Source organism: Colletotrichum siamense (genome assembly GCF_013390195.1).
Source record: "Colletotrichum siamense strain Cg363 chromosome Unknown KSG_Cg363_contig02, whole genome shotgun sequence".
NCBI classification, from domain to species: domain Eukaryota; kingdom Fungi; phylum Ascomycota; class Sordariomycetes; order Glomerellales; family Glomerellaceae; genus Colletotrichum; species Colletotrichum siamense.
The window spans coordinates 5,896,179-5,919,270 of record NW_023501015.1 but is presented as its reverse complement, the minus strand read 5'-3'; the positions used below and the strand labels follow the sequence as shown (position 1 = coordinate 5,919,270).

The 23,092-nt window shown below is 52.6% G+C and overlaps 6 protein-coding genes across 6 annotated transcripts; 3 read left to right on the top strand and 3 right to left on the bottom strand.

The window, feature by feature from the left end:
* Positions 1–1,020: 1,020 nt before the first annotated feature.
* Positions 1,021–1,827, top strand: CGCS363_v003542 (putative methylesterase 11; the record flags this gene model as incomplete). The annotated part of the gene is made up of 2 exons (XM_036635391.1): positions 1,021–1,375; positions 1,436–1,827. 2 exons carry the CDS (start codon positions 1,021–1,023, stop codon positions 1,825–1,827), a joined length of 747 nt encoding a protein of 248 aa, XP_036499285.1.
* A 303-nt stretch (positions 1,828–2,130) lies between these two features.
* On the bottom strand, positions 2,131–4,383 carry CGCS363_v003541 (Filamentous growth regulator 27; the record flags this gene model as incomplete). The annotated part of the gene is made up of 1 exon (XM_036635390.1): positions 2,131–4,383. One exon carries the CDS (start codon positions 4,381–4,383, stop codon positions 2,131–2,133), a length of 2,253 nt encoding a protein of 750 aa, XP_036499288.1.
* Positions 4,384–5,867: 1,484 nt separating this feature from the next.
* On the top strand, positions 5,868–7,750 carry smtB-1 (Succinyl-CoA--L-malate CoA-transferase beta subunit; the record flags this gene model as incomplete). The annotated part of the gene is made up of 4 exons (XM_036635389.1): positions 5,868–6,222; positions 6,282–6,583; positions 6,640–7,134; positions 7,184–7,750. The coding sequence occupies 4 exons, from the start codon at positions 5,868–5,870 to the stop codon at positions 7,748–7,750; spliced, it is 1,719 nt and encodes a 572-aa protein (XP_036499287.1).
* Positions 7,751–8,556: 806 nt separating this feature from the next.
* On the top strand, positions 8,557–9,656 carry HQD2-2 (Catechol 1,2-dioxygenase; the record flags this gene model as incomplete). The annotated part of the gene is made up of 5 exons (XM_036635388.1): positions 8,557–8,819; positions 8,876–9,114; positions 9,171–9,283; positions 9,339–9,419; positions 9,477–9,656. 5 exons carry the CDS (start codon positions 8,557–8,559, stop codon positions 9,654–9,656), a joined length of 876 nt encoding a protein of 291 aa, XP_036500279.1.
* Positions 9,657–10,859: 1,203 nt separating this feature from the next.
* On the bottom strand, positions 10,860–13,768 carry CGCS363_v003538 (LysM domain-containing protein; the record flags this gene model as incomplete). The annotated part of the gene is made up of 3 exons (XM_036635387.1): positions 10,860–11,771; positions 12,659–13,498; positions 13,574–13,768. The coding sequence occupies 3 exons, from the start codon at positions 13,766–13,768 to the stop codon at positions 10,860–10,862; spliced, it is 1,947 nt and encodes a 648-aa protein (XP_036500280.1).
* An 8,006-nt stretch (positions 13,769–21,774) lies between these two features.
* On the bottom strand, positions 21,775–22,870 carry CGCS363_v003537 (uncharacterized protein; the record flags this gene model as incomplete). Its single annotated transcript, XM_036635386.1, has 3 exons — positions 21,775–22,011; positions 22,077–22,297; positions 22,402–22,870. The coding sequence occupies 3 exons, from the start codon at positions 22,868–22,870 to the stop codon at positions 21,775–21,777; spliced, it is 927 nt and encodes a 308-aa protein (XP_036500275.1).
* Positions 22,871–23,092: the final 222 nt, after the last annotated feature.

Below are 23,092 nucleotides of genomic sequence, written 5' to 3'. Positions count from 1 at the left end.
AGGTGCCAAGGAGGAATAGAGTTCGGACGCGGAAATGAATAGGACGGGCACGTGCTGTCTGTCACCTTTTCGCCGTGTGCTTTGAAACGAATAATCGAGCTGACTCAAAAATCTTTGGTCTTGTCCTTGAGTAAAGGTATTTCTATGAAGATATACATGGGAAGAGTACACGGCGCAAACCACCAAAAATGAAAACACCTGCAGCAGAGCTTGTCCCTTACAGCCTCACCGGCTACTCGGATGAGACCTATGACGCCGACGACGACAAAATTAATGACAGCACCCACCGGGAGGACCCATCGGCTGCCACCGACAATTCTTGCCGATAGTCCCGGGCCCCGAAATTCAACGGACAAGCTGCGTCGATGATCTTCGGATGGGGCGTCCACGTTTTGCTGACGTTCTGGCGGTGGCGTATTGGCTGGCGCTGTCGGGTCACGGGTTATGCATCTTCGGCTTCGGGAATTGGGTTGATTCTAGAAAGTCCACCAGCTGCCTAGCCGAAGCAGCCTTCGGGTGACGGTTTTTAGGGGCGTGCATTGACACCGGGTAGTATCACTTCTCACTATCGGCAGTGAGGGGAAACGAGGGGGATGGATGGATGGGGATCATGCATCGAACTAATCTTGTCCGTTGCATGCTCTCCGAAACTTTAAAGCTTCGGCTGTTGAAGATTGTTCGATGTCTCTGAGCGTTGAAGAATTGCCATGTGGGCGCCATTGTGTGTTAGTTACCCCAGACGCCACAAAAAATGTCCGTCTAATTTTAGTCTTGTCGATAGTTCCTGTCGCACCGCCATGACCGGAGCCCGATCCGAGAGGCACTCAATGCCTGGGGAAATTCGGGTATCTTCCCCAGATTCCCCGGATTCTGTCAAGATGAATCTCAAGATCCAAGGAAGGGAGGGTGTTTCCCACGGGGTAGGAAAGAGTTTAAAAAGCCTGCCCCACCGCTGTCATTGAGTCTCGGTGATGGTCAGACCTCAGACTGGCTTTTGAGTTCCATCAGACGGCTGCAACAATGGCGACTAAACCAACCTTCATCTTTGTACCTGGTGCTTGGCACTGCGCGACTCGCTTTCGGCCTGTGACTTCGCAGCTTGAAGCTCTCGGATACAACACTGTGTCCGTCCAGTTGCCTTCCTACGGAGCCAACCCACCGCTGAAGGACTTTGAGCCCGACGTCGCGGCGATTCGGCAAGCAATTGAGAAGGCTGTCGACAATGGCGAAGAGGTGGTGCTGTTCATGCACAGTTATGGCGGTGTAGTTGGCTCTGAAGCCTGCCGAGGGCTTGATACAGCAACACGTAAGAGGGAGGGCAAGCCGGGGGGCATTGTCCGCCTGATCTTTTGCGCTGCTTTTCTGCTTCCTGAAGGTAAGAAACGGAACTCTTTCCAAGTGGCTCATATGGCACAGAGACTAACGTGGCTAAAAGGGGTCTCACTCATCGACATGCTCCAAGGCCAACCGCTGCCTTGGTTCAGGTTGTCAGAGAATGACACCATCGTCGACGCGGAACGGCCCGTGGAAATATGTTATAACGACCTTGACGAGGAGGCGGCTGCCGAGGCGGTGCTTGGACTAAAGTGCCACAGCTACAGGACGTTTTTCAGCAAGCTCACATATGCCGCCTGGAGAGACATCCCGGTGACTTACATCCTCTGCGAGCGGGACAACGCGATCCCGCCGCCAGCGCAGCAGCAGATGATCGATGCCTCTAAAGTGGATGTGGTCATTGAACGGATGGATGCTAGCCACTCACCATTTTTGAGCAGGCCTGATGATGTTACTGCGGCGTTGAGGCGGTCAGCTGGGGAGGTCTTCTGAGCGAGTTATTGAAGTCATGAAGTCAACGGGATGTGTTTAATTGCCCGAATTAGCTGCACATTTGATGCATTATTGTTCTTCTACTTTTTCAGGCAGTAGCCAAGAATCGAATAAGTTCCGCAAGTTTCCTGACTTACGATTTGAGGTCCGGGTCTCAGTGTTCATGGTTTCGTGACCAAGATGAAAGATGAGTGAAGCTTTGTATGAAGCCACTGGCGGACTTCCCTTTTGTGTGTCTTGATCATTACGGTATCATTAATTCGTACTATCGCTACTTTATACATACAGATGTCATAATTCTCCTCAACATGGTGGATCAAGCAACGCACCAGTTTCCGGCATCATCATCTCATCAGTGTATCCCAAATGTGACAGGCCCACGTCCATAGTAGGAAAGAATGGCATGTCGTGGGCGTAAGAATCGAATAGCAGTGTCCTTGGCGACATGGGAAGTAAGATGTCGGTCGAAGGTGTCAGAGCCTGCGTGATATTGGACCCTCTTGCTTGCTCGGCGCCGCCCAGCTGGTGACCATCGGAGCTCCCTGTTGTCAGGGAAGCGTTCTGGTCTATACTGCTCAAGTCTTCCGCATCCGAAGTGCTGTGTAGCCTTTGACCGCCGAACATCCGGGACTCTCGACCAAAGCTTGCAGACCCCATTCTTGAAGCATCGTTCGATAGCGACGCACCATCATGAACGCTTCCGAAGAGCTCGCCTATGAGCATTCCTTGGCACTCCATCTTGCGCCGAGCCCTCCTTTCTGTGTACAAGACGCAGGCGCCTTGCAGATGTTCAACTATGGACAACTCCCTATTAGCGACTGGATCATGCTTGCTGAACCGTCGTAGGAGCGCTTGGGCGTCTGCTAAGCTCTTATCAAGCGGGAAGGTGCTGTCCAAATCACCAAATACGGCCAGACCAAGCACCAGGGCCGATACGAACACCGAGTTGATGACGAAGGGATGTCGCTTGGAGACGTTCTTATCGGTGATGAGGCCCGATAAAAGGTCGATGGTGCGGATTGCCGAGTCTACGCACGCGTGAACCAGCAGTTGATCAGATGATGATGAGAGCTGTGGCTCGTCATGCCATGTTGACATGTTTTGTGACCGAGCCATGTTCCTTGAGACAAAGTCGATGAGAAACGGTCGTGAGAGTAGCATGATGCTCCAGTAGTATGCTTCTTTCATGTGGTAGAGTCCCACGTTGGGGTACTTTTCACCATCCTCTGCTTCAACATACATGCCTGACTTTACGCCATCGGCGGCAAGACCATCGCTGAACCGTGCAGCCCAACGACGATGTTGTTCGCTGATGCGCTCCAAGGTGTCTGTAGTGACCATGCGCTTGGCATAGACGTCGTTGAGAATCGACTCAAATATGGAGCATAGCTCCAGTGAGGCTGAATGATTGTCGGTTGATGAGAAGTCCCGGGATTCTGTGGTAGCTAAAGGCCGTCCTAGTGAAGCCGCGAGAAACAGGTCTAAAACTCGAAGTGCTTTCCATAGACGCTCCCTAGTTTCTTGCTCATGAATTGGGAAGAGAGATGAGTTGTCCCTTTTGTGTATACCCAGGGCATGAGCTGCGCGGACTGCAACGCCAAGATGCATGAAGGCGGAATTGCGCCTGGATGCGCCAAGGAGATAGACGGTGATCAAGACGTAGGTGCTGACGGTGTTGTTCGTTGGATTCTCCATTGCGTATGAGACCGCCAGAAACCGTCCATAGTTGAAGTACTTCTCGGCGTCGGCGTCTCGATCATCAGGACATCTCTGAGCCCCGATGCCGAACGTGAGAAAGAAGATGCAGTTCATGGCCTCTTCATCGTGACTCGTCGGTTCCCCACGGAGCCACTTTTCCAGATCCTTCAAGAGCTCTGCTTCGTCAAACACTTCGAGTATGCAGTTGGTTGCCCGCAGGTACCACCGCAGTAGGTACCTTGCCTGTTCGGGGCTGGGCTTTGCTGGGATATCTGCTGGGTTGGTGATGATCCATTTCGGGCGTCCTTCTGGAGTTGCCTCAACCATGAGGTGTCGCAGGGGATCATCAGTGAACGGGCACGACCCGACGCGATCGCGGACCAGCCGGCGGATGACTTTCAGGAAGGCCAGGTTGGCGGCATCGCCAATGAACATGAAGCGGCCGCGGCCATCGCCAATGAGTCGTGAGATCTGCGGTACCACCGTGTTGGGCGAGAGATGACACACTTGCGAAGATGCGCGTCTGTGGTGGTGGTTCGGCGAGACACCGTGGGCTTCTTGGAAAGAGGCCGTTGAGCCATATGAATGGAAGATGTCTCCTCGACTTGCCGGGCTTCCGTCAATAGCCACACGCTGCTGCTGCTGCGTCGGAGGAGGACTCCTCGCCGATGAAGCTGAGCCCTCGGGTGGGAAGGTTGTTGTCGTCGGACCGCTGAAGGAACAGTCGCTCTCGACTCTGCGGATAACGCACCGCCTGCAGGGCTGCTGGCCGTCGCAGCGCTCTTTCCGCCGCTTGCAGTTGCCGCAGGCTTTGACGCATCTGCGCCGTTCGCTCTGTCGGACCCTTTTCGTCGGCATTGTCTGGATGCTGAAATCTTACCCAGAAACCCTTAATCTCCTCGTCTCTCTTCCGAACTGAACTTCTTGTGAAACGCAAATCGTGCGCTGGGATGGTTGGTTGGCTACAGCAACGGCGAAAACGGGAACGCGTGGCAAAGAGGGAAAAAATTACCGCTATGATTTCTTGGGTCAAACAGCCAGCCAGCCAGCCCAGCCTGCTGCTGCAGTGCCAAAATCCGGGGCAAACTCGCTGCGGCACAGCAGCCTCAGCTCCTGCGGGGGAACGCTTTTCCAGGGGGGCTCCCAGGTCATCAATTTCCCCAGATTTTGCGCCCCTCCACGGCGCGGCATGCCGGGCGACTTGATAGCCATGACGGGGCCAGGGGGGGCAGCAACTCAGAAGCAATGGGGGAAGGTGTAGAAAGGGACGGTCCAATGAGCTAGTCCATTTTGACATCTGTCGTGACAGCATTGGTTGTGCTTCTTTCTTGAAGAATCGGGCTTTGGGGCGGGATCGTCGGACGCTTAGCTCGGCACACAGCAGAGTGCTGTATCCGCGGCTCTCAATGCAAGATACAACTAGGGTATCACAGACTATTGGCCAAGACGGACGACCAATCGCCACTAGCCATTTCAAAGAGGAAACAGTTGTTGAATGTCTTGTGTAATGCTCTCTTTATTATCTCCTCTGCCCGCCCACTTCAACACCTCAACCTCAACCAAGTCTTGGCTTCTCAGTCGCTCCATGATGGGCTTTCCCCGCAGTATCGGCATGACGGCAGTGAGGCCAAAGACGATCAACATGAAAAGTGACAGCAAAGGCGGAGCGGTGAATAATTGACCGAGCCAGCAAGGACACAGGTCCTTGTCTCTCTGGACACCACTTCGCAAGAAAAGTAGATAGTAAAGTGGTAGTCGCCATGTCCAATAAGCACGAGACGCCGAGGGCCCTTATCCGACGTGTCAAGCCCTCATCCGACAACCCTCTCAAAGCCGAGAAAACCCCCATGTCCGAGCACGCCCAACCACCCAAGTCAGCGCCCCCCAAACTAGACCCGCAGTAGCGCTCATAGCGAACACCCGGATTCCGACGATATCGGAAGCCGGGTCCTTTGGATGCTCTTCCCGAAGGGCAATTGCGTTGCTTTCATTGGAAGCGCAGCAATGGCCACCCGATACCCGATTACGGGTCCGACGTTTCGATGTTCGTCGCTGTGACACTGGGCCACGAATCGGACGGAGGAAAGAACGAGAGCGAACGGATTATTGGCTCTTGAGACGAAGGCAAATCCCAAACTTGACCAAGGAAGAATGGATGCTCCTCTCCGAGGGTTGATGGAGCTGAAGGTGTGATAGTCACGAGGCGCAAAGACGTGAAGTGCGGGTACGGGACGGTACTACATGAACGCACCCCGGCCGGCGCTCTCTTATCACCTGTGTTAGCTGGATTTCCTGCCCAGCTAGGGAGTTTTGACGTCTTTTTGCATCGACAAAAACTCATCATGGCCGAGAAAGCATATTCAGCCGTCGCTGAAACGAAGCGCATTCTGGACTTTGTCCTCAGCACCGTGCAGATACCTGCTGAAGCTGAGAAAATCACCAAAAATGTGCAACTCACGGCGACTCGCGACCTGCCGTACTTTCCTATTCCGTTTAAGGAAACGGAGTTGGCCTCAGCTTTGAAGGCCATTGAGGGTGGTGTTGCTGGAGCGCTTGCAGCTACCAAGTTTGGACCCAAGACTGAGCCAAAGGTCACAGTGAGCTTGGAGAAGAGCACTGCGTTCTTGATTCAGGCGTATTTGGCGACTGTTGGCGGCTATGGAAAGTTGGACAAAGAGGTCAAGAAGATGCTGAAAGGTGAGCTCACAATCACGGTTCTCACCACTCGGCGGATCAAGTAGATCTAACTGTCCCAGACACGGACTTGCTAAAAGCGCAATCCGATCCGTACCGTCGCATGTCAGCAAACCTGTACGAAACTAAGCAAAGAGGAGAGTACTACCACATTCATGGATCACTTGAGGCATCAACGACTCTTGGCATGATAGGCTTGGAGCCGTTCAGACCGGACCTGAAGGATGATCATGACGCAATTGTCGATGCAATTGAATCTCATGTAAAGAATTTCACCACCGAAGAGCTCGAGCGCCTGAATGCAGAGAAACGCCAGGCTGGCGTACCCGTACTCAAGCATGAAGACTTCCTCCGCACACCTCATGTAAGTCAATCTCACATATCATATTCCCCATCTGATATTGACGGTTTTCCTTATAGGGCAAGACGAACGTCAGCCTCCCTCCTTGGAGCGTTGACAACCTGGAGAACTCAACACCTCCAACGCCGCTACCTAGCACATCTGACAAGCGCATCCTGGCCGGTGTCAAAGTGCTTGAGCTATGTCGCATCATCGCTGGGCCGGTAATCGGACGTATCTTGGGCGAGTATGGCGCGGATGTATTGAAAATTACGAGCCCCAACCTCAGCGATGTCCCATTTTTCCAGGTTGATGGCAACATGGGAAAGCATGCCGCCGACCTGGATCTCAAGACGCCAGAGGGAAGAAAGCAGTTTGAAGCCCTGCTAGCAGAAGCGGATGTCGTTCTTGACGGGTATCGGCCTGGTGCCTTGGAAAAGCTCGGTTACGGCGCGACTGCTCTGACGAAACTCGCCAAGGACCGCGGAAAGGGTATCGTCTACGTCAACGAAAACTGCTTCGGGTATCAGGGCGAGTGGGCTTCACGGCCTGGATGGCAACAGATTGCCGACTGCGTCAGTTCAGGCCCTCGCTATTTTCAATTATCAGCTAACATGATCACAGGTCAGCGGTGTGGCGTGGGCGCAAGGCCGTTTCATGGGGCTGGATGAGCCGGTTGTTCCCCCTTTCCCCATTTCTGATTACGGAACGGGCTGCATGGGTGCCATTGCGGCTCTAACCGGTCTCTACAACAGAGCTACCAAGGGTGGCTCGTGGCACGGCAAAGCATCTCTCCTGCAATACGATCTGCTCCTCATCAAAGTCGGACAGTACCCAGAAGAAGTCAGGCGCGAGCTGTTGAAGTTGGCGGGCGACGACTTCCTCGCTCTGAGACACAGTCACAGCGTCGATCAAATCTCAGGCACGGCACTAAAAGCCATGAAGCGCTATGCGCCGGAGCTTTTCAGCTCGAAGGAGATTCGCGAAAAGTGGTACTCAAAGGGATACAAGGCAGAGGTTGAGGCCGTGAGACCCGTGGTCAAGATTGACGGCATCGATATTGGATTCAAGAGAGCGAGCAGGCCAAACGGCACAGATCCAGCAAGTTGGGATTTCGGACCGGAAGAGGATCATTTGATAGAAGGTCACACCAACGGTATCAACGGCACGAATGGCGTTGTGAAAGGTTGAGCTTTGTACACCGTAGACGACTTGTGGACCCTCAACCATGATAGACTAATTCTCGTGTAACTTTCTTAATGCCTTATCGCAACTACAACTCAATGCACGTTCGATTAAAACATTTCAATCGAAAAGTCGCAATATTCAATCACCAAGGCACCATGCTGGTCGAAAAACATCCAAAGCGACGTGACAGAATAGGGTCCAAGATAGCCCCGCCCATACCCGCCAGTGCATTTCCCGACGCGAAGCCGACCGTTTCGGGGACATGCCAACGCACCAAAGCAACACAGAGACATGAAGTCACAGTCACGACTAGCAGCGGACCGCCACCACCCCCATGATCCCATCCTCCCGCGCGCGAATCTCCACAAAGATAACCCAAAGTGCGGGGGCCCCAGTCCACGAAGCACCGGGCCACGGGCGTCGTCAGGCCAGACTCGCCAGAAAATGGGAGATCTCGGCAGATGCCCCTTGCGTCGGATCCTCTTCCCCGTACCCGAAATGGGAATACCACCCCGGAACCGGGGGGCGTATCCGGCCCAAAAGCGAACAGAGGAGTCGACGGCCGGCAGTACCCGCCGGGCACGTGCAATCAACTGACGAAGCAGGAAAAATGGCGAGTAATACACGAACGATGATTGGGATAAGTATCTTTCCCTCCAACTGCGGGACGGAGAACAAAGACCACCTGTGGCGTAACTTAATTCGTCTTAAGTAGCCTGTCTGCGAACCATCCTCGACCTGCTCATCGCCCGGCTTCACCATCTCGCAGTTTTGTCGTGAAAGAAAAAACACACTCAATACTATCAATCATGGGCTCGTTACAGAACAAAGATGTCGGTCTCGGCCAAGACTTCACGAAGCAGGTCATTGCCTCCATGGGCAAGGAGACCGACCCCAGGCTCCGTGTCATTCTCACTTCCTTCATTCAGCACATCCACGACTTTGCGCGCGAGGTCGACCTCACCACGGATGAGTGGATGATGGGTGTCAACATGATCAACTGGGCGGGCCAGATGAGCAACGACCGTCGCAATGAGGGCCAGCTCCTGTGCGACGTTATTGGACTCGAATCGTATGTATTACAAACACAGAAAATGCCAAGTTGAGTGAGACTGACGCCGGAAACAGGCTTGTTGATGATATCACAAACCGGGTGGCGACGAGGAACGGCCAGCCCGGTACCGCGACGGCTATCCTCGGCCCCTTCTGGCGCGCCGACACTCCCGTTCGCAGCAACGGCAGCACCATCGTGCTCAAGGTCCCAGAGGACGGTCAAGTTGCGTGGATGTACGGTCAAGTAACATGCTCCAACACCGGAAAGCCGTTGGCCAACGCGTCGGTTGATGTCTGGCAAGCCTCAACAAATGGTATGGAACCCCTGAATTTGCAGATGCAGGGGCCTCGATCTGATTTGCCTTTTTAGGTTTGTACGAGCAACAAGATGCCGATCAGCCTGAACACAACCTGCGTGGTGTGTTCAAGACTGACTCGGAGGGCCGCTATGGCTTCTACTGCCTGCGACCCACCCCCTATCCCGTGAGTATTGACGCTGAAAAGCCGTGAACGATTTCCTTGCTGACATGATGCAAAGGTTCCCGACGATGGCCCAGCTGGCAAGCTGCTGGGACTCCTTCACCGCCACCCATACAGACCGGCTCACATTCACCTGATTGTAAGATTCCCCTTGGCTCATGTTGCGGCAGAAACATCCATCCTAACAGCTCCACAGGTCCGCTCAGAGAGCTTCCAGTCTGTCACGACACAAATTTTTGACGAGGACTCCAAGTACCTCGAGGATGACTCTGTTTTCGCGGTGAAGGATGGCCTTACCGTGAGGTTCTTGGAAAGGAAAGGCGATGCTAAGGCTCCCTGGGAGCTTGAGTACAATATCAAGTTGGTCCCCAAGTAAATAGCATGATGGAACGGCGTTATTATGCTTGGCGTTTGGCGGCTTAATGAGATAAAGATTGATATCCACTTGGTAACTGACAGCTGGGACCTGTGCGTGACTGCTACATGAGTGTTTAGGGACGATGGGGTTTTACAGCTGCTGCATGCCTTCCATGGGTAAACCGTCTTTCGAAAGGAGAGGCAGAAAAGCTCCCACAGCGCAACCTACTATTATTGAAAGCTTTCGGAGGTCTCGAAGAGGCTATGAATCACTTGCGCTTCCCCCGGATTCACTATGCCATGCGCGGTGTTGGGCACGACGAGTCTTCGGACATGAGATGAGGCCTAAGACAAAGTTGACTTCATGTTTTCTGCTAAACACTGATCATGTCTATTGCTCACCATGTTCCTCATACAGTCATAAGATCCTATAAAAGATTCGCGTTCCCATTTGGAAACTTACTTACGATTTATCACAGCAGCAAACACCAGAAACCACCGCATCGACATTTACAACTTGCCACCTTCCACGCTCAAAATAGCAATCATGGCCGTCCCTTCTCCTCGCCCTATTCCCCCCGCTCCTCGCCCTCCCCCTAACACTCCCAGCGGTGGCAGCCCGGCCAAATAATAAACCAATTGCTTGCGGATGCACCAAGGCAAGATCAAGACACAAGGTTTCGAGCACGCGGCGTATGACTCACTAAGTCTCTCAAACGCTTCGCATTACCGGACACATTAGAATAGTAATACAGTCTCTGATCAGAGAAAGTCCCTCAGGGCTTTTCATTTCATACTCGCTCGTCATTCAACTATGTGCAACACCAGCATCTGAACTTTCGAGCTTCCAAGATACCTAAGGAAAACATTACACAGAGAAAGCCGAAGTGATAAAACACAATCAATGCAATCATCCACAAAAAATAGTCGAGTACTTAACATGTCTAGCTTCAGTGTAGATCAACCTGATGGGTGCTCAATGCCGAAGATCTACTCCAGGACCTTAGCTGTTTTCCAAAAAGATATTATTTCGATGAGAATCTCTTTCAGTCATGGAAAAGTTGTCCGCACATGTTTTCGGTAGCTTGAAGGATGCTCGTTGACTTTTAGAAAGGCAGATAGAAAGTTCCATCCATGTCCGGTCCCTGTGGAAAACCTCTCTTTACATGATGCTATCTTTCAAACTTGGGAGGCTACCCACTCTCAGGCAAACCATCTTTGATCAATTTCCTCCGGAGTAGTCCTCACTTTCCCAGGAAGGCCAAGCCGGAGCAGGGCTCTTGCTACCAGAACAGTTCGAGTAGAAGACTGGATTCTCAGGCTCCACGTCCTCGTCTAAGCCAACAGGATACGTTGGGAAGATTCCCACGAAGAATTCACTACGTCCCCTCCCATGAGACCAGAACATGCGGAAAGGTATGTACTCCGAGGCGTCCTTGAAATAAACGAAATAGCGATAGGGCCACCCATTATCGTTTGGTACAATGATATCGGCGTTACTGACGTTGAATGCCCCAGATTTGGCCTTGTCGCCGAACCACACAAAAAGAACATCCTCGCGTGGGGGTTCGCTAATGAGAAACTCGTAAGCGCCGGGCAGAGTGGCTTTAATATAACCGCGGTGTACAAGGATGTTGCACTTCAGGCTGGATCCAGGGGGACCTTGGACGCCGCCATAGTTGATAGGCAAGCTGTCATCCTGCTGTTCAAATTCAATATACCGCGTGGTGCCGACACCCATAGGATGTCTGCCTTGGAGGAGACCTTCAATGTCGTAGTTCTCAGGCCCGAAGTATGGGTCTAGGAGCATATTCTGGCACAGGTCCGACTCCTCTTCGATGATATGGAGCGCGAACTCTGCGCCGATTGTACACGAAGGAGACGGAGAGTCGGACGTGGGGGTTGCGGTCGTCGTGACAAGAGGCGTGCTGATAATCTGTGAAGATGGGATGCTGCTGGTCGTTGTTTCCGCTCCCGCTACTATAGTGATGGTGGTGGCCTTGACCCCGGTGAAGCATTGGCAGGCGGACCAGTAGGCGGTTGGACCGGACAAGCGCTGGCATAAGTAGGCTTGGTACCCGTGACAATCGGCACCGAGGGTTCTTCGCGCGATTGCGGTGTGTCGGTGGGTGGTCTGATACATGTCAGTCGATGATTGTAATGTTCGAAAGGCGTGGCACAATTCATACCCACGTGCGACTGTGACATAGGTAGTCACGAAGTCTGAACACAGAGATGATCTTGAAGAGAGAGGAGGGTCTCGTCGTCCTGTTCCGGCGACTTGCCGACCGCAGTTATTGTTGCAGCTTGCAGCGAGCACCAGCGCGGGCGCAACGTAAAATATGCTTAGAAATGTGGTAATATTCATTTCGATGGAAGTAAATTGGCCCCTGGAGGTGAAATCTGAACTTCACTCTGATATTGAGGAACAGAGAACGCGGCCAAAGTTGTGAGGGCAATCTTGGGCTTAAGTGCCGAATATCTACTGCTTCATCAGAATTACGCAGCGTATTTGGACCATCACGAGATGACTGATGTCTCAGCGCGTCGCATAGAGTGGTGGTGTCTTAACCTCATTTCCCCAAGACAACGGCTTGACCGCGTGATGTTGTGCTGCCAATGTTGACAACGCGGGGCATTAACTCAGCTGTAAGGGATCCGTATACGAGGTCTCGGTGTGTGGAGGAAAAGAGGCTGAGATATTGTTTTTATTTCTAAGCCACTCAGCTCTACATTCGACGGTGACTTATGAAGGGGGACCTGTGCTGAAGGCACCACTATTCCTAAATTGGCTGCGGCTGGATGGAGGCGCAGCTTAGTGTCTTCAAGTCAGATAATTAAGTACACGACGCAAGCACTCTGAAAGGCGCAATTGGCTTTGGCATAGATTGTTTCTCCCTAAGACTCGTCTGGTCAAGTGAATTTCTCTGTGCTAATATGTGATTCTTCTTTTTAGATCTGAATCTCCAGTCTGAACTGTTTTGAAATCGAGAAGGCTCAACCTAGAATACGCACGCATACCCAGACATTAGCCCAGAGGCCGCCGCAACCAGACCCACCAACGTTATTCCAAGTGGTAAACTGCGCAAGCGTGATGCCATATCGCGACACAATCGCAACACACGTGTCACCAGACTCAACGAAGTAGAAGCGGTCGCAGTTCCCAACCATGCCAGGTTGTGTAGGAACAGGAGTCGAAACGCCGTTACCCGGGGCGGTTGTCGTCGGTGGAGCTGGAACAGCGGTGGTTGGGGTCGCCCCAATAACACGTACACAGATGTAGACGTTGGCCCAGAGCCCGCCGCAGGCGGCACCACCCACATTGTTCCATGTTGCGAGCTGGGTGACTGAGATACCGTGGTTTGAGGCAATCTGGACACAAGAGTCTCCCGACTGGACGAAGTAGAACCGGTCGCAGTTGTTGACCATTCCGGGTTGGGTGGGTTGGGGCGTCGAGATGCCGTTGCCGGCGGAAGTGGTTGTCGTAGCCGGAGGAACGCTTGTCTGAGTGCCTCCAAGTATACCGACGCAGACGTTGACATTGGCCCAAAGGCCGCCACAGGTTGTACCTCCTACGCTTGGGTTCCAGGTAGTGAACTGAGTAAGAGAGATGCCGTGTGCCGACGCGATATCAGCACAGTTCTGGCCTGCCTCGACGAAGTAGAACCGGTTGCAGTTGTCAACCATGCCGGGCTGGGTGGGCTGAGGAGTGGTGATGCCATTACCGGGAGTTATGGTTGGAGTTGGAGTGATAGTGGGCGTGGGCGTGGGAACGGCCGTCGGCTCAGGCTCACCGAAGGCTTCGACGCAGTATGATCGTTCCGTCTCCATGCCCGAGCAGGCTGCGCCTACTGATGGGTTCTGTGTAGCATATCGTTAGCTATCTTAATATTCGAGTGTTGTCTCAAGAAGATGAAAATGTGGATTGATGCCTACCCATCGCCTAAACTCCTCGATGGTGATCCAGTTGGTGTCCAGAATATCGTCGCAACTCTCGTTACCCTCGTAGTTCAACCACCACGTGCAGTAAGATGACGTGTTGTCGTCATAAGGGAACCGAGGTGTTGGACTGCGAGCCACGGCGGATGTTGCCGCAGCTGCTAGGAAAAGAACTTGAGTGAAACGAGACATGGCTGATTTGAGCAAAGGCCAAGTTCGGGTAAAGCTTGCAGATCGACGGATGTTCCCTTGAATGAGGGATGATCTGGGCCGATGTGGGCAAACTAGAGTACCATTCGCCAGCTCATATAGTGCCTTCTCAAGCTCTCAGCTGGGCTCATTTTCGTGATCGCATGCATATCAGAAACTCTAGAATCATTCAAAATTTCCCACGCCCTGCTTCTCCATCTGTGCGAGTTCCCTCCGAGATAACTCATGCGTGCTAATTTCTCTGTTCCCACTCTTCAGTCGACTGGGCGGCCTTCGCGATGCTCCTAAAAGACTCGCCAAGGTGGGAACTAGTCGGGTGACGAGTTGAGTCCGCTGCAAGAAACAAATTGCTAACACCAACATAAGTCCCCTTTTCGCTGATTCCAACTCTTTTGCCATCTCTCATTCACCATGCAGCCACGGGATGAGCCCAAAATTCTTTAGCCAAGCCAAGCCAAGAACTCTTGGGTGCCATCATTGCAGAGCTGGGCCGATTGAGCACATGCACATGTGAGGGTTCATGGCCTCAATTTTCTCCATAGCACCAACCAACTGTTGCGATGCAAGTTCAACATCATTGGATTGCTGCTGTGCCGCACAGACACATGAAGAGAAAAGCGCTCAAAGGCGCGGTTGCCAGGCTCTTCCTTTTCTGGCCACAACGGAACAGATTCAGTTCGGCTACAACTCCGACGACCGATGCAAATATCTACGCTTGCATGGGTCTATCACAGGGGATGTCGGCCGCTAAACACGGGCAAAGCGGCAGCGCCTATGCGGCGCGGTAGGAATCCGTTCAGGCATACCCTATCACGTTCTCGGCGTCAAGGTTAACTCAGGACCCCGCCACCAACAAGACTTGGCTCAGGTATCGCACATCACCCGCAATTTAACGATGCACGGAAGGGACATGGAGCTGAAGTGATGATGGTGCAGGTCGCCACACTTGATTATGAGCCCACTGAGGAAACATGGCCGGTGGAGTGAAAGCCACATTGAATTTTCAGGGTCTTTGGTGGTCCCCACACTAGAACCCGTCTCCCCGAGAATCTAAATTATGCTACAATGGTCCCTCCTCTGGGCCTTGGATTGTTCATTCTACAGGGGCAGTAGTCAAGACTGTTGATGCTATTCTCTGCTGGGGTATGCCACTTTCACTTGATGTGCTTGAGGGAGCCGGATACGTGGTGGTTACATCAGGAACTTCAGTACCATTTACGGGAGCAACACTGGGACGCTTGGTTAGGAATCGAGGCATCTTCGGGGAATTTGCGGAATAAGACTTCGTCTTACCAGTATGAGCGTCCGACAGACAGATTAGTACACTCGCTATCAATGGTCGGGTTCATGTCTTTGGCACCTTGTTAGCAGGCGGCCTAATCGACCTCATCGGAGTTTCGACCTACTTCTGAGCTTCTGGACAGTCACTCGATATCTCAATGACAATGCCGTGCACGTGTCTGATTCGGTGATGATATGGAACAGCCCACAGTTGCGAATAGTTTGTGGAGGAGGGCGAGCGGTGGGATCCGGGGTTCTACGCCACCGTCAATCAAATTATCCTTTGAAGTCAATACTGGGAAAGAATGGGAGAACTGACGCAGTTGTGGTAAATATGGTCGACTGAGCGACGCCCGTCGTCGTTGGCGTAAATCTTCCCCTGTGAGGGCCAAGACAGACCGTATCGTGTTTGAGGAGCATGCTCGACTTGTGGAGACACTGATTCCACTCGAGAAATTGATACATGGCGACACCCTCGAGATGCTTCTCTACAAAGTCTTGAACGTTCGTGATCTCGTCAACGATGGCGGTCTCGCAGGTGAGAGGGAGGCAGAGTCGCCTGCCCTGGAGGGACTCAGCGCTGTAGTACTCCGCCGGATTGAATCTTCGAACACAAGCAATAGGTAGAGAGGCCTTCTGCGCGAACTCCCAGATCAAGTCTTCGTTTGTTGGCGAGACCGTGGTGGTGCTGGGGCAAAGATCCCAATCCATACCTGAGCCAGTATCCGGGGGCCTTTTCGGTGTCAGATTGAAGATTTGTCTTTTATGAAACATATCCGTAAGTTGAAAGTGAAGCGCGCCAACTTACACTTCGATTTCAGTAAGGTTTTTGAACGGGGTGATAATGCGTTCTTCACCAAGAATATCGCAATTGCGGACCATGTTGGCCCAGATCTGTTCCGTCCAAAAGCTATGAAGGTGCGCTAACATATTAGTTCACCGTCTCCAAGTAACAGTTGCTTTTGCTGCTGTATCGCTATTGTCTCACTTACTCCCACCGCATGTGTGCCCACTGGCTCTCATGTCCCAAAGCAAAAGTCTTCCTGTAATGCAGTGTATTAGTACCATCGAGCTGAGGCGTATGAACTACCCATCACTGCCTACCAAAAGCAACGGCTGCACTGGATCTCGAGAGGATACTCGTCCCAGTCCAGAGATCGAGAACTGCCCATACTGTGCAGCTTCGCGCCTTCGAGGACTCCGCTGCGGTCTCGGAAGTAATCCTCGGCCGCGTAGTCGTCTGCTGGAAACATCCACCCCGGAACTTCGCTGTTATCTACGTATTCTTCCGCGAACTCGTCTTCTGGGAAACATTCCCCCGTTTCCTCATCAATCCAGCACTTGGAGGTATGCTCCGGCCAGGTGAGACTATCGTCGGACTCAGAAATGTCCCATCTGGAGCAAGCACATGATGTCAATCTCTGCAACAGAAGGTGAAATGGCACTTATTCAGAATGAGAACACTAACTCGGCCATGGCCAGCTGGCAGAAGCGCCCCTCGGAGCTTTCTCTGAGGCAAAGCATATCCGATCGGTGCTTGACAAACTCGCCAAATTCGGCGAAGGATATATTTCCAATCTGCAGGCTGAGGACGTCTCCGGCACATCTCAAAGCCAGGCGTTCGGCCACGTCCGATATGTCCGTCTGACAATTCAACCCGCAGAGCGCATCCAGGCTTTCGGTAGTAATGCCTTGTTTTCGCTCTGTGTCAGTTACGAATTTTATGATGATCTTCCCACCTGTGGCTTTGTGCAACTCACCTAAGGCATAGTCGGGATACGACAGGCTCTGCACTAAGGACGGGCATCTGAGGGGCGTGCTGAGAGCGACGGTGCAGGCTCTGCTCAATTCCAAAGTTCTGAAGAGCTGGACCTGGTTACCGCCAAAGAGGCTCACCTGGGCCATGGCGGAGCCCCCAAATGTTAGAAGCGGCGAGAACAAAAGCATCATCGTCCTAGGCATGGCGTAGAATGATAGTCCTGGTTGACAATGGGAGTGAAAAGAGGGCGTGATGGACGGCTGTGTGGGCTCGTATGTCTCATAGCCTACAAGTACGTGGGCGCTTCGGATGAGAATTAGAGAGGAGATGCCTCGTCCAGGCTTGTTGTTAGACCCGGATTCCGTGTTCAGGGTCATTTGCAAGAAATGCCAACTACATGGGTTGGTATGATCCTTGTGGCTGCAGGGTCCAGACGTGAAGCCAAGAGGTTGTTTAGCGGAGCCCACGCGCATCATTTCACCTGCATGGTTAGTGCTCCGAAGGCAGCCTAGACACCCTCACGATATTGCCACCCGTTTTTCTTGCCTTGGCATATGCATGCGAGACTCAGGAGAGCTGACTTCCAACTCAGGGTTACAACGCCAAGATGTGACGGCTAAGATGGGCCGGTGAAAAGTCAAGAACTTCTGACGACAAGGCGGCCGACTCCGTCCCGTCTGATAAGTAGTTACTTGAGCTTTTCGTGTGTTCATCCAAAAGCTCGCCTTTCGGAGCACTGTATGGAATCATACTGAGACCTGTTGTCTAGTCTCCGTCTCGTCAACAATCATGAGGGTCTCGCTTGCACTCAGTTTGCGCGCTTTAGCTATTTTCACTGGCCTGCTTGACATTTCTTGGGCTCAAAACAACAGCTCTTTACGACTATCGGACTTCCTTCAACAAGATGGTGGATGCTCGTCGTCCAACCCATGCAGTGTCGGCTGTTGCGGCCAGTTTGGCTTCTGTGGGTTTGGTCCAGACTTCTGCGAAGACGGTTGTCAGGGTACATGCGATGCTGTCGCAGAATGCGGACGTATGATACCTTCCCATCAGCCTATTTCAAAGAGGAGCTGCTGAAGCTTCCTGAACAGAATATGCCCTTCCAGAAGATGAGTTTTGTCCGCTGAATATTTGCTGTAGCGGCGATGGTTTCTGCGGTACGTGCTCCAAATGTTCCCTCTCGGACCGATGATTGACAATGTGAAGGAACTACAACTTTGTTTTGTGACGATAAATGCCAGAGCAACTGTGGCTCTCCCACTCGACCGTGAGTTCAAAGCCTTTGCCTGGTTTGATGTCGGCTGCTGACATGCCATTGATGCCATTAGATCCTGCGGCGCAAGCTCAGGGATGAGCAATAGGAAGACAATTGCATACTACGAGAGCTGGGCGCTGCGCCGGCCAGGCTGCGAGTGGCGTCCTGAGGACATTGACGTACAGCTGCTCACTCACATCAACTATGCCTTCGCTCTTGTTGGAGCCGACTATCGGATAGCGGCGATGAATGAGTTCGACACAGGATTGTATTCCAGGACCATCGCCCTCAAAAACCAGAATCCTAATCTCAAGGTCTCTATCGCAGTCGGTGGCTGGGCTGCTAGCGGACCGCCGTTTTCCAACATGGCTCGGACTCAGGAGAGGCGTGCTGTGTTTATCCAGTCAGTCATTGATCTTCTGGATACTTACGGGTTTGACGGTATCGATCTTGACTGGGAGTACCCTGTTTCCCCTGACCGAGATGGAGCGCCTGAGGACAAGGAGAACTATGTTCACCTTGTACGCGAACTTCGAAGAGCGCTTCCTGCGCAAAAGGAAATAACCGTGGCTATTCCTGCCTCCAACTGTGAGTCCGTCGACAAAATGTTATTGTCCATTTTGTGGATTGGAATCCTGACACTATAGAAGGGTATCTGCGGCACTTTGATGTTGGGGCGATGTCAGCACACATCGACTGGGTACGTCTTGCCGACATCCTCTGGTAGAGTTTTCTGGACTGACAGTGATACCGTAGTTTAATATCATGAGCTACGACATCCACGGCACATGGGACGGAAACAGCGAGTGGTCACAACCTGTTGTTCAGCCGCACACGAACCTAACAGGTTAGACTCCATTAATACGATAATTCATATCGCAAGTGGCTGACTGTACCTCGAACTCATACAGAGATTGATGACGGACTGGATCTTCTGTGGCGCAATAATATCAGACCTAGTCAGGTCGTTCTCGGGCTCGGGTTTTATGGGCGATCTTTCACTCTCCAGGATCCCAGCTGTACTGAACCAATGTGTCCGTTTTCGGGCGGAGCTGATGCTGGGTACTGCATGGATACTTCTGGTGTCCTCTCCAATGCTGAGATCCGCCGTGTCCTCGATCGTACTGGAGTGAAGCCAATTCTCGATAGGGAGGCTGGCATAAAGTACATCAGCTGGGAAGGCCAATGGTGAGCTACTTTGGATCTCTTGACTTTCTGCCAAAGGTATTGACAGGATCTTCTCAGGGTATCGTATGATGACGGCGAAACGCTGGCCTTGAAGACACAGTTTGCTAATAACAGATGTCTTGCCGGCAAGATGATCTGGGCAGTCGACCTCGACGAACCCGGCTCCCCGACGCTCCAGGCTCTGGTATCGGGAGGCTCAAGCTCTGGCGGCGGAAGTGGAAATGGTGGGGGTCTTCCCGGAGGCCTGCCTGGAGGAATGTTCAAGGAACTGTCTGTGAACGCGGCAATCCGTGTAGACCGAGACCTCAAGTCACAAAACGAGGCCGCAGCGGTACGTATCGGCATGTATTGACAGTGAATCTGTACAACCAAACTAATATGTTGAGTTTGTAGCAAATGATTCTCACCGATTGTGGCAAGGATTGTCCCATAGGGTGGCACTATATCGCCAAAGCATCTGGAGTTGTAAGTGTTGATATCATTCCATCTCTCGTATCCCAAAAGTTCATGAACAAGACCTGATACAAATGAGTAGTGGGCCGGATCTGGCAAAGACGTCGAAGAATGCATGCTCAACCGAGGACCAAGAAACGTTGAAAACCAGAGAGCAGGCCGTGGCAAGCGATCTCTATGCGTGCCAGACAACATTGCGGTCGAAGGCTGCTCCTGGGTTGGAAAACCGCTCTTCTGCAACCCTCCCTCTGGGCTTCTTTCTATTAGGGGGCTCCTCAGAGGATCTGGAGGTTGCCCAAAGGGTTCGATCCATCTCGCCAACAACAACATGCCCCCGAGCGACGGTGATGGAGATACTCCTAAGGAGTGCTTCCCAGGCACATATGCCTCATACGTAAGTGTTGCTTTTCGGACGGTTTCAACTCACGCAACTGGCTGACCATGCGGATTTCGCGACGACTTAGTGTTGCGATAGCGTTGAAAGTAAGCTTAGCAAAAGATGGTGCGACGAAATGGACTTCGGAGGCATGGGAATAGGAGGAGGTCTTGCAGGCCTCCTCGCAGTTCGCGGCATCCTCGATAAGATCCGTCGTAGGTCGTCCAACCTTGGTGGAATGGATTGGGAACCAACGTTGCCTGGAATGTTCGACGGGTACGATGGATGCAACAACATGCGTTATGGCGATATGGAGGACCTCGAAATGATGGGATATACCCCCTACAACCTCCCCCAAGGAAGCGATTTCGTGTGGCCCGGTCTGGATGACGACGACGAGTTCGGAGATTGCACCACCACATTAACCCATTCGACGACAGAAACCGTCTCTACAACGACAGTGAAGGAGTGCAATATGGTAGCGTGGCCACAGGCCTGCCACAACTACGTGTCTGTCGCGAAACACTGGTTTGCAAGTGGCCATAACCCAGCTGCGCAGAGCGATCACCTCCTGTGTCCTTGGGAGTGGTTGCCTGGGGCAACTGCGCACAGAAGCGTCCCCAGGTCATGGAATAGCCAGCATTCGGCCTGGACACAGTGGCTTCCTAAGCCTGGCGGTGAGCAATGTGAAAGAGACGAGTATCCGTTCATCAGATTCATCGGCGCGCCAAATCCGCCGGTTCAGTTCGTTAGAGTGTGAGTAAACCCTATGCCCGTGTAGCCATAAACGACAGACATCTAACCATCCCAATAGCTTACCCAAAAGCGAGAACGGCCCCGCGGGTAATCATCTCGTTAATCGCGTCTGCCCTGTGACGATGGAGTCAGAAACTACGGTTGAGACAATATCGGGCGGCAGTCGCACGTGCCATGTCAGCTCCAAAACGACCAAAACACAAACTGTTCTCAGCATTGGCTACGCTCCTTGGGATCCTAGTTGGGGGATCACAGCTCTATGGGACGACCATCTGAATCAGAACCCATGTATCCCTAATATTAACTTTAACGACCCGGGTTTCCCTCTCCTGACGAACGATCCATGGTACCGAACTGGTAATGGCGTGGGAATCGATTCAGCGAGATACCGTCGACCTCCTCCTCTTGTCGTGACCCAGGGTCATGTTCTTCCGCGCCGAAATGACGGTGATGTGTACTTTTCTGAAGAGGACGGCTTCGGGATCGTGGATGACCGAAATCAGTCGCGGCGTGCAACGCCAGATGAGTTGCTGGAGCATCTGGGGATCTTGCCTTGTCGCTCACCTAACTGTATTGACGAGAAGGCGGCTCTGGGGCTTGACGTGAACGGGAACCCCATGCCGACTTCACTTGAGGCCACGGCGACGGCAGTTGATCCGATGGAGAAGGAGACCGGGGCCGCTGAGCGAAGTCTTCCGGCCATGACTGGTAGAAGCTTGCAGGAGAGTCTCCCAACAGCAACAGCGCCACCGACGGTAACTCCAAGAGCATAAGTATATTTGGCTTGGTGGAGAAAGATTGATGTATTCGAGCTTTGTATGTATCTGAGCCAATGCAGTGGCTCTCAGCAAAATATGTAGTCGCTGAAATCAACACATTGAGAGGTCGCATGCACCCTGTGAGAAAATCTCACCATACTTCTATGATAGATCCAAACCAACATCCGGAATAAGGTCCGGATCCTCTCTCCACTGAGAAAGAAGCTCTTGTCTGTCTCGTCCAAACTTATGTGAATCGAATCCATCTTCATAACGCTCCTCGACTTCGCCTGCGGCAAGATAAATCTGCTCAGAGTCACGCGCCCAGTCCTGCTCGCGAAACTCAGCTGGCCAGCCGTAAAGTCTTAGGGCCTTGCCAATCACCTGGCCAAGAATTTCCTACCGACAACTTTTCAGTTTACAAAACCTCAGAGCTTATGATTAGGCTACTGCGTCGAGCTTACAGATGAAGTGCTCCAGTACTCGCCTTGACTTGAGGCTGGAACCAGTTCAAGATCGAGTACGTCCTGAATCCACGTCCGCAGGACAGTCGGCGCATGGTACATGGGCCAGTTTCTGTAGTGATCCGGGTCGTCCGGCCGTTCAACCGGGTAGTCCCGGGGAGGACCACCCGGAACTCCTCTGGCTGGAGCTTCAAGGGGCCCAGAGACGAATCTAAAGGCATCTTGATTGATTTCCCATCAGCTTAGCTGTTCCTATGTCTACGTAAGGCGGTACCCAGGGCCTGAAATGACAGAGACTTGGATGAAAGGAAGATAAGATACATACTGTGACTAAGATCCAGGATCCAGGCAAGACCATCACTCTCATCAGGGCGGGCTAAGGCGACGTCTTGAGGCAGGAGGTAGCTGGCATCATTCAAGCTTTCAGGGTGGGCAGAATACTGCGCCATATCGTGCGGATCGCGACAACCGTTCACATCATCCCCCTCCAAGTAATTCATGGCGTCGGCCTCGCGATAAATGCGCATGCGCCGGTACGACGCGATTCGGGGGTAAGGCAGCCGCTCAAGGAGTGAAACAGCCTCCGGGCTCATCCCCTTTTCGTTCAACAAACGCTGAGTGTCCAGCTGAGCGTGCCTCCCCGTGTCTGCCTGCGGGAATATAACATCCTCGCGTTTCCAAAAGTTAAGCCTCAGTAGCATGGCGTACATGTCGCACCAGAGGGAGACAAATTCGTCCTCCCGAAAGGCTGCTGCAGAGCCCGCAGCAGGCTGCATCCAGACTAGGGGTGCCATTTTGGTTAGAAGCGTCATTATGGGTGGGCGATTGCTTGTATGTGGCGTTGTTGTGGACAGTCTACGTGAGGCTATTAAAAGAGGGGTTGAAGAAAAGTAGACGCACGATACCGACAACCAACAGACTTGAGATGAGCGATTGGCGGACTTCAGGGCGTTAGTCAGCTGGCGCCAAGCGCAAAACACCTCTCAGCTAACTACCAAGCCCGTTATCTGCAGCCT